General features: G+C 35.2%; 1 protein-coding gene and 1 long non-coding RNA gene across 2 annotated transcripts in view; one reads left to right on the top strand and one right to left on the bottom strand.

Annotated features, from left to right (window-relative positions):
* LOC117804370 overlaps nucleotides 1-8327 on the bottom strand; it is a 46562-nt gene extending 38235 nt beyond the window's left edge. Inside the window, exon 1 of the long non-coding RNA XR_004628722.1 lies at nucleotides 8155-8327. This is a non-coding gene — a long non-coding RNA (uncharacterized LOC117804370). The remainder of the gene's footprint in view (nucleotides 1-8154) is intronic.
* The window catches only part of MYOZ2 (myozenin 2), a 38878-nt gene that overhangs the window by 9372 nt on the left and 12628 nt on the right, over nucleotides 1-16878 (top strand). The window contains exons 3-5 of the mRNA XM_002927948.4: nucleotides 8191-8360; nucleotides 13815-13944; nucleotides 16477-16660. Of these exons, the coding sequence (XP_002927994.1) occupies nucleotides 8191-8360; nucleotides 13815-13944; nucleotides 16477-16660 (484 nt within the window). The remainder of the gene's footprint in view (nucleotides 1-8190; nucleotides 8361-13814; nucleotides 13945-16476; nucleotides 16661-16878) is intronic.

Genomic DNA, 16878 nt, shown 5'->3' with positions numbered 1-16878 from the left:
GTATTAGAAAGGGCTATGAATTTTTTTAATTAAATTTTATTTTAATAATAGACTATTTTTAGAGCAGTTTTAGGTTTACAGAAAAACTGAGCAGAAAGTATAGAGTGTTCCCATATACCCATTCTCCTCCCAACACATGGTTTCCCCTATTATTAACATCTTGCCTTAGTGTGATATACTGGTTATGGTTGATGAACCAATATCAATACACTATTAAAAACTAAAGTCCAGGGATGCCTGGGTGGCTCAGTTAGTTAAGCATCTAATTCTTGGTTTCGGCTGGGGTTAAACTTGGGGTCCCGGGATCGAGCCTCGCTTTGGGCTCTGCATTCAGTGTAGAGTCTGCTGGAGATTGTCTCCCTTTCCCTCTCCCTCTGCTCCTCCCCTGAGCATGCACACACACACACACACACACACACACACACACACACACTCTCTCTCTCTCTCTCTCTCTCTCTCTCTCCCTAAAATAAGTAAATAAAATCTTAAAAAAGAAACAACGATTAAAGTCCATAGTTTACATTAGGGGTCACTCTGTGTTGTAGTGTTTTATGGGCTTTCATGAATGCATAATGTCATGTAACTGCCATTATAGTATCATAGGGCATAGTCTCACTGCCCTAGAAATCCCTTGTACTCTGTTTATCCCCGCTCCCTCCGCCCAAGCCCTTGGCAAACACTGATTCTTCTACTGTCTTCAGAGTTTTGCCTTTTCCAGAATGCCATGTAGTTGGAACCATACAGTGTGTAGCTTTTACAGACCGGGTTCTTTCACTTAGCAATTTACACTTAAGGATTATTCATGTCTTTTTATGGGTTGGTAGCTTTTTTTTTTTTTTAGATAATTGCAGTTCATATGCAATTGTAAGAAATAACACAGAGCTGTCCCATCATGTACCCTTTCCTAATTTCCCCCAAGGTTACGTCTTGCAAAGCTATTGTACACTATCACAACCAGAATATTGTCATTAATATAGTCAGGAGACTCCTGCCAATTACTACCCTGCTTTTTATTTCTATTTTTTCATTTCAAGAATGCTATATTAATTATATATATATATAACCTTTGGGGATTGGCTTTTTTCATTCAGTGTAATTCTCTGGAGATAGACCCAGGAGATGTATGTTTCAATAGTTTTTCCTTTTTATTGCTGAGTACCATGATGTGGATGGACCACAGTGTTTTAACTATTTACTCACTGAAGCATGTCTGGATTATTGCTGTTTTGTTTTTAATTAAGAATAAAGTTACTATGAACATTTGTACGTAGCTTTTTGTGTGAACTGGGATAAATGCCCAGTTACTGTTAGTTCTACGGTAGGTCTTTAACAGAAACTACTAAATTACTTTCTAGAGTGGCTGTACAATTCTACATTTCCAACAGCAATATATGAGTAACCCAGTTTCTCCACACCCTCCCCAGCATTAGGAGCTATCACTATTTTTCATTTTAGCCATTCTGATAGTGAGATCGCATTATGGTCTTAATTTGCATTTCCTTAATTTGAATGGACTGATGATGTTGAACATCTTTTTGTATGCTTATTTGCCATCTATATACCCTCTTTGGTGAAATGTCTCTTCATGTCTTTGGCCCATGTTCTAATTGGACTGTTTGCATTTTTACTGGTGAGTTTTGAGAGTTCTTTATATAATCTAGTTTCTTGTCAAATACAGTTTCCCACTCTGTAGCTTCTCTTTTCATCTTTGTAAAAGTCTTTCTCAGAGCAAAAGCTTTTAATTTTGATGAAGTCCATTTATAATTTTTTCCTCTAATGAATTGTGACTGTGGTGTCATGTTTAGTAGCGTTTTGCCCGGCCCTTGGTCCCAAAGGTACGATCATGAAATTTTTCTTCTCTAGCCTATTAATATGGTGGAATATATTGATTTCTGAATATTGAACCAGTCAGCATCTCTGGAATAAACCCCACTTATTCATGGTATATAATTTTTTTGTATATTTTTGAATTCTAATTACTAATATTTTGTTAGGGATTTTGCTTCTATATGCATGAGGAATATTGGTCGGTAGCTTTGTTTATTGTGTGTTGTCTTTGGTTCTGGTATCAGGGTAATATTAGCTTAATAAACAAATTGGGAACTGTTCTCTCATCTTCTATTTTCAGGCAGAGATTATGAATTGGGTGTTAATCCTTGAAATGTTTGGTAGAATTCTCCAGTGAAATTATCCAGCTCTGAAGATTTCTTTTTTGGGAGATTTTAAAACTGCAAATTTGATTGCTTTATATTTATAGGATTAATCAACTTATCTACTTCATATTGGTGAGATGTGATACTTTGTGCTTTTCAAAAATTGGTGAACTGGGGCACCTGGGTGGCACAGCGGTTAAGCGTCTGCCTTCGGCTCAGGGCGTGATCCTGGCGTTATGGGATTGAGCCCCACATCAGGCTCTTCTGCTATGAGCCTGCTTCTTCCTCTCCCACTCCCCTTGCTTGTGTTCCCTCTCTCGCTGGTTGTCTCTATCTCTGCCAAATAAATAAATAAAATCTTTAAAAAAAATTGGTGAATTTTTTAAAGTTTTCAGATTTATGTGAATTTATGTATAATGTTGTTCATAGTATTCTCTTATTATCCATTTGCTATCTACAATGTCTGTAGTCCTTCCTTTGTTCCTAACATTGGCAATTTGGGTCTTTTATATTTTTGTCTGTGTCAGTCTAGCTAGAGATTTATCAATTCTATTTATCTTTCAAAACTCAACTCCATGCTTAACTGGTTTTTAATTTCTGCTGTTATCTTTATTATTTCCTTCCTTCTGCTTGCTTTGGGCTTATTTTGCTCCTCTTTTTCTAGGTTTGGTTTTTTGTTTTGTTTTGTTTTTTGAGAAAGAGAGAGAATGTATGTGTACATGCGTGCTAGCCAGGGGGTGGGTGATGAAGGGCAGAGGAAGAGGGAGAGAGAGGATCTTAAGCAGCCTCCATGCTCAGTGCAGAGCCCCCCTCGGGGCTTGATCTCAGGACCCTGGGGTCATGACCTGAGCTGAAACCAAGAGTTGAAAACAACTGACTGAGCCACCCAGGTGCCCCCTTTTTCTGTTTTTAAGGTAGCTTAGATTATTCATTTGAAACTTTTTCTTTTTTTTAAACGTATGCGTTTAGTGCTATAAATGTCCCTTTCAGCACTGCATTAACTGTGTCTCATAAATTTTGACATGCTTTATTTTTATTTTCATTCAGATCAATAATTTTTTTTATTTCCCTTGAGACTTCCTCTTTGACCCATGGATTATCTAGAAGTATGTTGTTTAGTTTCCAAATATTTAGAGATTTTCCTGTTTTCTTGCTGTTACTGATTTCTAATGTGATTCCATTGTAACCAGAAGTCATATTCTGTACAGTTTTAACTCTTTTAAATTTGTTGAGGTTTTTTTATGGCCCAGGATATGGTCTACCTTGGTATATGTTCCATGAGCGCTTGAAAAGAGTGTGCATTCTGTTGTTGTTCAGTAGAATCTAATTCTGTAAATGTCAATTAGATCTTCCTGGTTAATGGTATTATTGAGTCCTTTTATAACCTTGCTGATTTTCTGTCTGTTGTTCTATTGTTTATTGAGAGAGGGATGTTGAAGTCTCCAACTATAACTGTCGATTTATCTATTTCTCCTCTCTGTTCTTTAATTCTTTTTGTGGTTGCTCTTGTTGTTTGGTGCATACACATTTAGAATTTCTAGGTCTTCTTGGTGGATTGATATTTTAATCATTATATAATGCTTTTTCTGTCTCTGGTAATTGTCTTTGCTCTGAAGTCTACTTTATTTGATTTTAATATGACCACTCCTGATCGCCACTGATTAATATTTGCTTGATATATCTTTTTTCCATCCTGTTACTTTCTTTCTTTTGTTTTTTAAAGATTTATTTATTTATTTATTTATTTATTTGAGAGAGAGAGAGAGAGAGCGAGCGTGTGTGCAAGTGGGGGGAGAGGCAGAGGGAGAGGGCAAGAGAGAATCTCAAGCAGACTCCCCACTGAGCACAGAGCCTGACAGAGGGCCCAATCTCATGACCCTCAGATCATGACCTGAGCCAGAAAATCAAGAGTCAGATGCTTAACAGACTGAGCCACCCAGGTGGCCATCCATCCTGTTACTTTCAACTTGCTTATATTGTTCAACTCACTTATTTAAAGTGAGTTTCTTGTAGACAGCATATAGTTGGATCATGTTTTTTAATCTAATCTGCAGCCTTTGTCCTTTAATTGATATATTTACAGCATTTATATTTAATGTGATTATTGATGTGTTATGGCTTAGCTCTATCATTTTATTTTTTGTTTTCTGTTTGTTGTATCTGTTTTTCATTTCTCTTACCTTCTTCCTATTTTTCTATGGATTACTTGAACATTCTTAAGATTTCTATTTCTATTTATCTGCAGTGATTTCGAGTCCATCTGTAATAGCTTTTTTGGTAGTTGCTCTAAGAATTACATTTTATATGCATAACTTACCAAAGTCTACTGATGTCATCACTTTATTAATTCAAGTGAAGTATAGAAAACTTACCTACCTTCATGTCCCTTTATCCTCCTATGTTTATTATATAATTGTCTTAACTATTTCTTCTACATATATTTATAATTATAAGAGAGAGTGTTACAGTTTTTGCTTCTAACATCAAACATAATTTAGAAAACTCAAGAGGAGAAAGGAAGCTTATTGTATTTACCCACACTATTGCTCACTGTATTCTTTCTCTGCTCCATATTTTATTGTTTCCCTTCTGTTTAAAGAACTTCCCTTAGCTTTTTGCTATGGTCTGAATGTTTGTGTCCCCACCAAATTCATATACTGAAATCCTAATGCCTCTGTGATGGTATTAAGAGATGGAATCTTTGGAGGTGATTAGATCATGACAGTCGAGTCCTTGTGAAAGAGATTAATGCCCTTAAAAAAGAGGTCCAAGAGAGCTATCTTGTCCCTTGCACCATGTGAGAACACAGAAAGAAATCAGCAATCTGCAACCCGGAAGGGGGCTTTCACCAGAACCCCAACCATGCTGGCACTTAGTTCTCAGATTTCCAGACTCCAGAACTATGAGAAATAAATATCTGTTGTTTAGAAGCCACTGGTCTTTGGTATTTTGTTATAGCTGCTTGAACCATTGTTTTAGGATGGGTCTCCAGGAAAAAAACTCTCCTAGTTTCCCTTCATCTGAAGATGTCTCAAATTCTCCTTCATTTCCAGTGGATATTTTCAATGGGTATCAGATTCTGGGTTGACAATTTTTTTCTTTCTGTAACCTTGTGCCACTTTCTCCTGGTTTTCATGGTTTCTGGTGAGAAATTCACTGTCATTCTCATTTTTTTTTTCCTCCCTAGAGGTAAGTTGTCATTTTTCTCTGGCTGCTTTCAAGGTTTTTCATCTTTAATTTTTAGAGGTTTATAATATGTCTTGTGAAATTCTATTGCCTTATCTTGTACAAGACTCTCTTAGCTTCTTGAATCTGTAGATTTAGCTTTCTTGCCTAATTTGGGGAGTTTTTAACCATTATTTCTTTTTTTAAAGATTTATTTATATATTTGAGAGAGTGAGAGAGAGAGAGCATGAGAGGGGGGAGGGGGGAGGGTCAGAGGGAGAAGCAGACTCCCTGCCAAGCAGGGAGCCTGATGTAGGGCTCAATCCTGGGACTCCAGGATCACGACCTGAGCTGAAGGCAGACGTTTAACTGACTGAGCCACCCAGGCACCCTGACCATTATTTCTTTCAGTACTTTTTCAGCCCCACTTCCTTCTCCTCTCCTGGGACTTCAGTGATACAAATGCTGTATCTTTTGTTCTAGTCCCACTAATCCTTAAGGCTTTCTTAATTTTTTTTTCAGTTTATTTTTTCCTCTGTTGTTCTTCTTGGGTGATTTCTATTATTATATTTCCCAGTTCACAGATTTTTTTCCCTCTTTCTCCCCTCTATTCTGCTACTAACTCCATCCATTGAAGTTTTATTTTGGTTATGCATTTTCAGTCCTAAAGTTTCCAGTGGGTCTTTTATTTCTCTGCCATGACTTTTTATTTCTTTGCTGAAGCTTTCTATTTTTTTTTCATTTCTTTCCAGGAACTTTGTAATTGTTCTTTGAAGCATTTTTTGTCATGGCTGCTTTGAAATCCTGGTTGTGTAATTTAATATCTCAGTCACCTCCTGTTGGTATCTGTCTTTCTTCATTTGGTCTGAGATCTTCCTGATTCCTGGTATGAAAAGGTTTTTTATTTGAGCTTGGACATTTTCCAATTATGTTCTAAGACTCTTGCTCTTATTTAAGCCTTCTTTTTCATCTATCCTGGCCTGACACTGCTTCAGCCCGGGGAGAAGAGTGCCACCTCATCACTGTCAGGTGCGAGTAGGTGCAGGTTCCCCACTTGGTCTCCATTGAAACTTGAGCCGAAGAGCTCTTAATTACTGATGCGGGTGGTGGTAGTTTGAAATCCCGACAAGGTCTCCACTAACACTGCTGGGAGGGAGGGTCGTTACTGGCCGATGGGGATGAAAGTCCCAGCTTCTTCCTTGGCTTTTCTGATACTACCCTTGTGGGAATATTGGGGCACCTTGCTACAGCCTCAGAAGGGTAAAATTCTGGGCTCCTCACTTGGACTTTGTTGCTATGGGTAGGGCCCGAGTTCTTCCTTTGGTATTTTGCTGAAGTAGAGTGGCTATTGTCTAAAAGTTTTCTGTTTTTTCTAGGCTGCTCCTTTCCTAGTCTTTTGGCTAATGGTAACAGTCTTTTGTTAGGGCTTTTTTTTTTTTTTTTTTTGTCTGCACTTGTTGGTGTGTCTGGGTTGCTAGCATCTTAGCCCCAAGTCTGGGATTTATGAAGCTAAAAGAAAACCCACAGAATTCATCACCACATTGTTCCTTGAGTCCTGAGATTCCTACCTAGTTGCCTTCTTCTCTTCACCTTTCAAAGTCTTCTTATGTTTGTTTTATAAATAATGTCCAGGATTTATAGTTGAATTTAGTAAAGTATAGGGAAAGTATATCTACTCTATCTTCCCAGAGGCAGAAGTCTTAATATTATAATTTTTATGATTAGTGAAGCTTCTCTCCATGTAACATCAAAATATGTAAACAAATTGATTTTTTTCCAAAGCAAAATAAGGAGAAAATTCAAGTAATTCTGTTATTTCATCCCTAACACCTCCAAAAGCCTCATTATTAGGGTTAATTTGTCACATCATCAAAGAATTTTGCCCCAATCAATCAGAATAATGAATTATTTATTTTACAAATGGCCCAATTTTTCTTCCTCTGCATTTTCTAGCAGTCTACAGTGGCAAGAGAATTCTATGGGTTACACAAAAATATATTCTTGATTAAAGGAGGAAATAGAAGAGTTTCATCTCTTTTCAATTTTAAAAAAGTCCTTCAGTACAAGAAATAAAAAATAACAGTCATTTACTGGACATCTCCTATATTTAAGGCATGGGGGTCACAAAGACTAAAATATATTAAAAAAATGCAAACCATTAAATAAGTAGAATGGAATCAAGTAATTTTGATTCAGTGCTATGGGGGGATATGAAAAAGGCATGAATAATTATGCATGGGGATTTAGTGAAGGGATTCACAGAAACGGTGTTAAGCTGGATTGGGAATGATTTGTTCATTCAATAGTTACCACCTGCCTACTTTATACTAGGCTCCTTGATGGTGGCTGCAGAATGAATGGTATTTTGACAGAGATAGAGATTGGAGTGGCACAGATGGAAGGGTAGGCACTCGAGCAATAGGGATACCTCAAACATACAAAAATGTGGGGTGCCAAACAGAACTTATTAAAACTATAAACAGTGCTGTTTGAAAACTCATTAAATTTGGAAACACTAAATTATACTAATAGTGTCATTAGCTAATTTTCATTCACTCTTTCTATGTCCCAGGTACCATAGCTAAAGTGATTTATATGAAGCATTTTATTTAATCCTCATATCAAGCATATTCGGTAGGTGTTACCCAAACTTTAGAGATGAGGAGCCTCAGGCTTAGAAAAATAAGTAACTTATCTATAATCATACAGTTAGAAAGTGAGGGAGCTAGTATTCAACCCAAAGCAGTCTGAGTTAAGGGTCTCTATCTTACCCACCACATTAGCAGATAGCAGGCAATAAATTACGGAATTTAGCAAAGCATTTAAAAATGCTTACCTTGGGGTTTTCATGCACATTAATGTTGTTTTACAGATGTAGATGGCATGCACCTGGGCAAAAAAGTCAGCATCCCCAGAGACATCATGTTGGAAGAATTATCCCATCTCAGTAACCGTGGCGCCAGACTATTTAAGATGCGACAAAGAAGATCTGATAAATACACATTTGAAAATTTCCAGTATGAATCTAAAGCACAAATAAATGTAGGTATAACTTGGTTATATGGTATCTAAACAAACAGGCAGCATTTCTAGGTGTATGTGTATCACTAGATTTCCAAACAAGTGTTCTACATATTTATTCAACATATTTTTTCTGTTGATTCTGTTAGACTTTTTTTAATGAAAATAAATTGTTTAGATGAATAAACAAAAAAAGTATTATGTATGTTATGAGTATCTTTTTAGTTCAGTAGGGACATTGCAAACCCGCAAATTTGGCACTGAAAAGCTGGTCTGCTCTGCTAAGAGGAGGGAGAGGGAGTGGAGATTGGAGGAACTAAAAGTTTCCATGGTCTTATCTCTACTAGTTAAATGTTTGGGATGGGAACACTTCCAAAGCACACAGCACTCCACAAAGTAAGCATACGCATTTTACTGGCTGAATACATCCCGGCACTGAAATGTGCCTGAGAACTACAGACATAGTTGAGCTTCTCTCAACTCAAAGCATTTATTCCACATTGTGTAGCGAAGTCTGATTCTTATTAACAACAAACCAAGGTGGACAAAACTCTTTAGTTTTCCTCAGTTGAAAGATAATAAACAAATGAACAAGTAACTACATTATATTTTACATATTGTATTAATACTATATTCTTTTAAACTGTCATATAGAGAGATTGTCAAGGAAGAAGTTTGTAGTACGAAAACAACTAGCTTTGGGGAATTGGCTTTAAAAATAAAATACCAGGCATGAAGCACGAAAAAGGAATAAAGCACTGGTTCTAAATTTGACGAGGAGGTGGAGACTACAATAAAATTAAGATTTATTTACTGAGGGTTTCTTCCTATAGCTGTGGGAAACCTGTAAGTTTACTTGTGAATTTAAACCCAAACATTTGCCAGCTGCCATCACAAATAAGTTGTTTTGAATGGACATCTCACTTCTTTGCAACAAACAGACTAGTTTCACTAAGATCTTTTATCATAATTACTAAAATACATTACAGAACTAACATCCATGCCCACAAACACTAAAATGTTAGTTTTCAAAATGTCTGCTTCTCTGGTTAACAATAAATATGAGGGACAACTTAAATGAAATAATTTCTTTTTCACATTAATAAGCCTCCTTCAACATCAATAGATAAAGTCTAACTATGAATTCAATTAGACATCAAATCTTACTGAACTATAGTATTTACATTTGTGAGGGATGACTTTACACTTGAAGTCATGGATAAATATAATGTTATGCTACCCTATAATTTTGTCTAATATCTACTTATCAGAAAACGTCTGTAGCTAATACAGTGTGAGCCTAAAATAATCCCCATCCCAGCTGATGGGGTCTAATTATATAATCATATTCTTTTAATAATATTAGACAACAGCCTTAAGGAGTAGTATAAAATAAGGTGGCTTAAGGAAATTCTTTGAGAAGATATATACAAGTCTAGACATCTGATACTTACATCTCTAAGTCTATGCTTTAACTACAGTTCCGGAGGAAGAGACAATGAGTTTTTAAATGTCTTTATGGACACAACATACTCCCTCCTCACCAGTATCTCAGATTATTGACACTAGCCTGTGGCCAAATGTTCTGATTATTCCTAAAATGTAAGAATATGCCTTGGTAGTTTTTCAGTATTCCTAGGAAGTTGAACACTAAAAAAACAAAATAGTCCAAAACAGGCATATTAAAATAAACAATTAAATGCTGATAAGTAACTTAGAGCAATAAACTATAATGTATGCCATGAACTAGTATGTCATTGAGTTATATAACATACTCTGAAGTCTGATGAAATCTACTCTCTAGAAATGAGGAAAGTAGCGCTCTAGGAAGTATATTAATTTGTCTTAAGCAATTCTATAATAAAGATGATTGAAACCCAGCTCTCAGAATTCTAGAATTCTTAGTACTGACACTTATCATGGTGTAATCAAAGGAAACTGGGCCAGAAACCAGGAGACCAGCATTCCGTCCCAGCTGTCCTACAAGCCATGCAATTTGGAGTCAATTTAAAAATTTCTTTGCTTTCCTGGACCTGTTTTCTCATTTAGAAAATGCGGAAATGTACTCAAATGTTCTCTAAAGTGCCTTCTTTAATGATCTGTGTTTAATTCTAAAAATGACCTGTATAATAAATCATTGAGAAAATAGTGAGCCACATTACACAATGATATATTTGCTATATCAAGGCATTAGATTGCAACTTGGAGCAAGCCTTGTTAATATGATAGGAATTTTAAAAACAATGTTAGGTTCAGGTCTATTTCCATTCATTTATTTACACTTTTGGCAAATATTTATTGAATGCCTACTGTGTTCTAGATACAACGCTGGGAGCTCAAAGATAAGTAAATACAGCTTTTGTGTAGTGAAGGGGAAACAAAATAACATTGAAAGACGGAAAACAACTATTACTTATAGTCTACTTCTTGAATCATCTTTATATAATTTATATCACATTTCCTAATTTATTGACTACATTTTCTGAAATGAACTTCTACTGCTTCCCTCAAGCTATATTGTCAAAATAATTATGTAACTATATACATTTTTTATTTTATTATAATGTTTAGGACATCATTAGATGCAAATATAAACTAACTCCCAGGTAATTTAATGCCATGTGTCCAAATATTAAGTATCATTTTAAAAATTAAAAAAATAAGGTCAGCTTTGGTCTTATTCCACTGCTGAGAAACTGGCAAATTCAAGCCACACAAACCTTATGACAAACATAATAACAGGAAATGTGCTTTCTGAATAAGAAATGAAGATACACTGCTTGCTACACAAGCCAATTTTGAATTCCCAGCTCATGAATTGATCAAATTCTTTTTTTTTTAACCTTTTTTTTTTTTTTTTAAAAGTAGGCTCCATACTCAGTGTGGAGCCTAATGCAGGGCTTGAGCTCACAACCCTGAGATCAAGACCCGGGCTGAGATTAAGAGTTGGACTCTTAACTGACTGAGCCACTAGCTGATGAAATTCTTACACCAATAGGCAAAAAATGAAATGAATGAAGAAAATGAGCATTTAAGGAAAAATAAAATAGAAGAATGATTCATTGTAATTAAAATTATCTTCTATAAATCACTATAAAATGATATTGAAGAAAACAATCCACATTTTATAGTAAAGACTACATATATTTGGTAACTATGGACTTTTTGAAATTCTTCAAAATCTTAACTAATACTGAGGAAAGGGGAAATATACTATAAAAAGTAATTCTGAAATAAGACTAAATATACTGAGATTCTCAAAACATATTTATTTTGTGCAAAAAAATAACTTCTATGTATTTGGCACAGATTAGGAACAGTTTTTTTTTTTAAATCCTTTTATTTCTATTGATATTTCAACAGAAATCATGTAAGAGACACTATCCATGAATTTATACCTTCTATGTTTATAACCTGTAAGATGCTGCTTTAGTTTTATTTTGTTTAGGGTCAACTTAACTGAAATCAAAAGAAACACATTTTCATTTATCTTTTCAACTTTTCATGAAAGAAATCACATATGATGGAACTTTTTAAGTAATTTAAGCCTTAAAGTAACTTAAGGCTTATGTCATAACTAAAGTGTTTCTACCCAACTATTATTAGGCTTTGTTTGTATACTTAACAATGACAATAGAGGTACTGGGTGTCTACTGATAATTAATGACTAGCTAGAAAGAGTTGATTGTCCCGTTCACTAATTCCCAGGAAAAAGTCTCCAGAGAAAGTCAGTATTAGAATTCTAAAATTACCGTAGATAGAATGATTTGTAAATTTAGGTGAAATGAATTACATGGACATATTTCAGGAACTTAGAAAAAGAATTCTAAATGCATGATACTCCTATACTCATCTCAACTGGCTTTTTATTTATAATTTAACATTTTAAGAGGTGGTGTAGGTTCAGAGTGAGAAAAGATGCTAATCTAGTCAAGTAAATCTAACACTTAAGATAATAGCTACACTCAAAATGCTAAATACTAATGTTTCTGAGTACAGCATTACACCAGTCTTTAGAAGTTGTTCCTTAGTGCCTATGGAATAAAATATAAACTCTTCTGCCCGGTAATCAAACCCTATGCTCACTTAATAAACATTACCTCTCATGCCTTTTTGCACCTTTCCACAAGCCAGCTCACCATTGCTAACATGTGTCCTATTCATTTCCATAGCAGCTTTACCCATAGTCCTGCAGAGAATAAGGTGAATTTTGTAAAAAGCACCTGGAGAGATGCTGTGGGTGGGTAAAGCCTGAAAACAAGGATAAACTTTGCTTAAGTATTAAATGCAAAATTATTTTTCACCATATCATTTTATAAATAAATGCAGAAGTGAAAAAGCATCTAAAAATATTTTCTACTTATGTCACGCAGAGAAAAGTCAAAATTGGTTTTTATTTGCTGTGGTCTTCACTAAATTTTTCTTTTTAAAGTTAAAAAAAATTGACTTTATGTACTTCTTAGATAGATTGGCTTCTTTTTAAAACATAAATATTTTGGGATACCTGGGTGGCTCAGTTGGTTAAGCATCTGCCTTCAGTTCAGGTCATGATCGCAGGGTCCCCGGATTGAGCCCCACCGTGGGCTCTGCTCAGCGGGAAGAATGCTTCTCCCTCTCCCTCTGCCTGTTGCTCCCCCCACTTGTGCTCTCTCTCCGTCTCTCTCTTTTTTTCTGTGTCAACTAAATAAATAAAATCTTTAAAAAAAATAAAATACACATATTTCTCAGATATAATTAAAATAATTCTTTATTATAAAGATAAGGCCTAGCCATGCTTCTGAGGACATCACCTATTATTACAATGTTCTTTTCTCTGTTAAAATGTAAATTGACTGTTTTTAAAAGTGCTATATTATTGTCTTAGAATAAATCCTAAATTATAATAGTAAAACACATTCACCTAAAACTTAACAGATAAACATCTCTATTAAGCATTTTAGTTCCTAGAAATCCCAAATTCTTCCTGTTACAAATCTATGCAGCTTCAAGTATAAATATTTTTATACACAACTGGTGTTCAAATTTCAGATTAAATTTTAAAACAAGACAAGGAATATAATTAAATAAACAAAATAGTAAGGTAACAATAAGCCAAATATTTGGCCAGTATGCTTTATAATATTAGATTAGTAAAGACTTAAAAGTGAAATAGGTTCACCTTTAGAGGGACTTTGTGAATAGTACATTAAATAATTGATAGAAAGGCCTAGACACTGCCTGGCACATAGAAAGGTTCAATTAATTACTATTAATTGGAATGTTATCATAAAACATATCTTAGGTTAAGATCAGTAAAAGTTCTCATTCTATAGTTCAACCAATTATATATAAATTATTGAGGCCCCAAGAAACAAGGAAGTGGCACTGTACTTAAATTTGAAATATACCAATGGAGTTTTGCACATATGGTATCTCCGTATTAGTGTGTCTAATATTTTTGAGTTTTCAGCAGAGTTTACTTTTGATCACATACAGCACAACATTGCCATGCAGAATGGAAAGTTGGATGGAAGCAACTTGGAAGGTGGCTCACAACAGGCTCCATTTACCCCTCCCAACACCCCAGATCCACGAAGTCCCCCAAATCCAGAAAATATTGCACCAGGTAACTATTCCCTTAGAAACACTAAATAAACAATAAGTAAAATCAATAGAGTGAAACTGCTGTGCACTTAAATATATGTATGACTTAGGTCATTTGGATGCTTCAGTAAGTGGTATCTAAATGACATGGCTTTACTCATTATATATCTATTTTGTGGTTAAGTTCAAGATAAATATGAAGATTTAGATCTAAGGAGTCATGTAAAACATTTACTGTGTTCTTTCAGATGGTTCATTGTATTTGTTGGTAATCATCTGTTATATTAAAAATTGAGTCACTTGTAATTACATTGAAATTCTAATTGTATAAGACGGTATGAAGTGCTATATATTGTCTTCTTTAATTTCAAAATAACTCTGATATATTTTTTACAATTCTCATTTTACAAATTAAGAAGCTGAGGTCATAAATGGCTATAAACTCATACTGACCGATCAAGAATTAAATCCAGATACCAAATTACAGATGCCTCATGAAAGTGACCTTGTGGAGATTACTATTATTATTCTCTGCTTCCTTAAAGGACTTTAAATGCAATTCTTCAAGATTGCATATTTGTTTATTATCTTAAAAGAGAGATCCTCATCTAGTCAGTATATGTTACTCAGAAATAGTGTTAGATTTTGAAATTAAATCTGTCACAAGAATTATCTATTTAGACAATACCTTTTCAAAACAACTGACAAGTACCTTCAAGTATTTCCCCAAGAGTAATGTACGAAGTAGATTTTTTAAAGGTCAGTGACATGATCCAGTTTTCCAGTTAGAAAGATCACTCAGGCAGCAGTGTGGAGGGTCTGGTGGGGGGGTGGGGTTGGGGGCTAAAGGATGAGTATGAAGGTTATTGTGAAAGCGCAGGCAAGAGGTGGTCAAAGCCTTAATGAAGGCAGTTGTAACAGAAATGAAGAGGAAAGAGGGAATTTTCCAGAGCAAGATTTCCCAATGTTGTGTTTGCAAATCCCTTGCCTGAGATTTGTAAGCCATACTTGAGACTCACTGAAGCCAAATCTCTCGAGGGAAGAATCCATTATCCACATTTTAAATAAGTGCCAAAAGTGACTCAGAAACAAAGTTTGAGAGCCACTATTTCAGCAATCCGTAACAAGTAGAGCCAGTAATAGTGATTTGCTGTGGGAAGGAGAGGAAGTTTAGGATACTGCTTCTGTCTTGGTCATCTGAGAATAGTGTTGGCATTCACTAAGATAACCAATACAGAAGCAGCAGCAAGGAGAGAATGGCTACATAGAGGTCTAGGCATATTATTAAGGGTGCCTGGGAATATTCGTTTGGACAAATATAATGGGTCATTGAACAGAAGGGCCAGGAGATTAAAAAAAAAAGAGAGAGAATCATCAACATGTAGGTCACAATTAAAACCATGAATATAAATGGAATTTTCTAGGCAGAATGTACAGTATAAGAAAAGAGCTTTGAGTAACTAAGTGGCAAGCAGAAAAAAGAAGTCTATCAGAAGAGACTACCATGATATACTAGAGGCAATCAAAAGAAAATTAAATTACTGCAAACAAATGACCACCTAGAGGTGGCATTATCAGCAAGGTATTTTGGAAATCTCTTTAGTGTAAAGAAAGGATAAGCATGATTGGATGGGAGAAAATAGAAAACATTTTAGAGAAGAGAAAGAGCATCAGAAAAACTTAAAAGTATGAGTGATCAGATAATAAAAGGTTTTGATATCGTGGAAAAAAAATTATGCAAAGGACACAATGAGGCAGAAAGGTGGTATAGATGGAGAGTACACAGCGGCCTTTGAATGCTTGAAGAATGCATCACTTGATGCATGTGAAAATGGTTTAAAGTTGATGCCAGAAATTTGTGTGATTTTTAAATGGCACTTACAAAAAATTTCCAGCTCCCGGAAGAAGTTGAGGAAGTGAGACCAGAAGCAGAAAAGTTAGGTAAGAAATCTTTAGGAACAAAATAAACATGGGATGGGCACATCAGGGAGTAAGACTGGGGCCTGACTAAGGCAATGGAAGCAGCTTATCTCACCACTTTGAAGTTTAAACAGTTTTCAGATCGCTCAGCAATTTAAGATAGACAAGACTTAAATATTACCTCTAGTGAATCATCTCCCAAAGCAGGGAGATTTTGCCTTCACTGCTCCTTCCCCAGCACCTAGATCACAGCAGACACTCAATATATATTTTTAACTTAATTCATGCACTGTGGTATCTATAGCCTACTATAAATTAATGTAAGGGAAACAATTTTTCACAATTAAATGAATAGTTTCACTGAACAAATACATGCTAAGATAATCAAGGGAGAAGTAACTGTATGATTTGGTATAATTAAACATTGAGAAAAGTGGTTTCTTTGGAAGATGTCAGTTTAAAGGGGTTAAAAATGTCTTACAGTTTCAGACTACTCTTTTCTGAGAGATCATAGAAAGGACGCATTCTTCATAAATTCACCCCCACTTGAAAAATTAAACATGGTAAAATGTTAGGTGGAATTCAGTAACTCCTAGGCCTCAGGATTATTTATTCTTTCTATATTTTTCCTAAGGATATTCTGGACCACTGAAGGAAATTCCTCCTGAGAAGTTCAACACCACGGCTGTCCCGAAGTACTATCAGTCGCCCTGGGAACAGGCCATTAGCGGTGATCCAGAGCTTTTAGAGGCTTTATACCCTAAATTTTTCAAGCCTGAAGGAAAGGTAGAACTGCCTGATTACAGGAGCTTTAACAGGTAATCCAATTATCCTGCGTGACTCTGCTGGCATGTAAAACCGAGGGTTTTATATTGTGGTATGGAGAACTGAATCCTCTGGTAGAAAAAGAAGTTTTCTTTTAAGAATAGACTCAAAATAGCCATTTGGATAACTCTTAAGGGTAGGCAAGGACAATATCACTAATATGGCAAACCTTGTTTTTTTTTAGTACAAAAACGAAGGAAATGATTCAGAA

Source organism: Ailuropoda melanoleuca, chromosome 11 (genome assembly GCF_002007445.2).
Source record: "Ailuropoda melanoleuca isolate Jingjing chromosome 11, ASM200744v2, whole genome shotgun sequence".
Lineage (NCBI taxonomy): Eukaryota > Metazoa > Chordata > Mammalia > Carnivora > Ursidae > Ailuropoda > Ailuropoda melanoleuca.
This window is presented reverse-complemented; position numbering and strand designations above follow the sequence as displayed.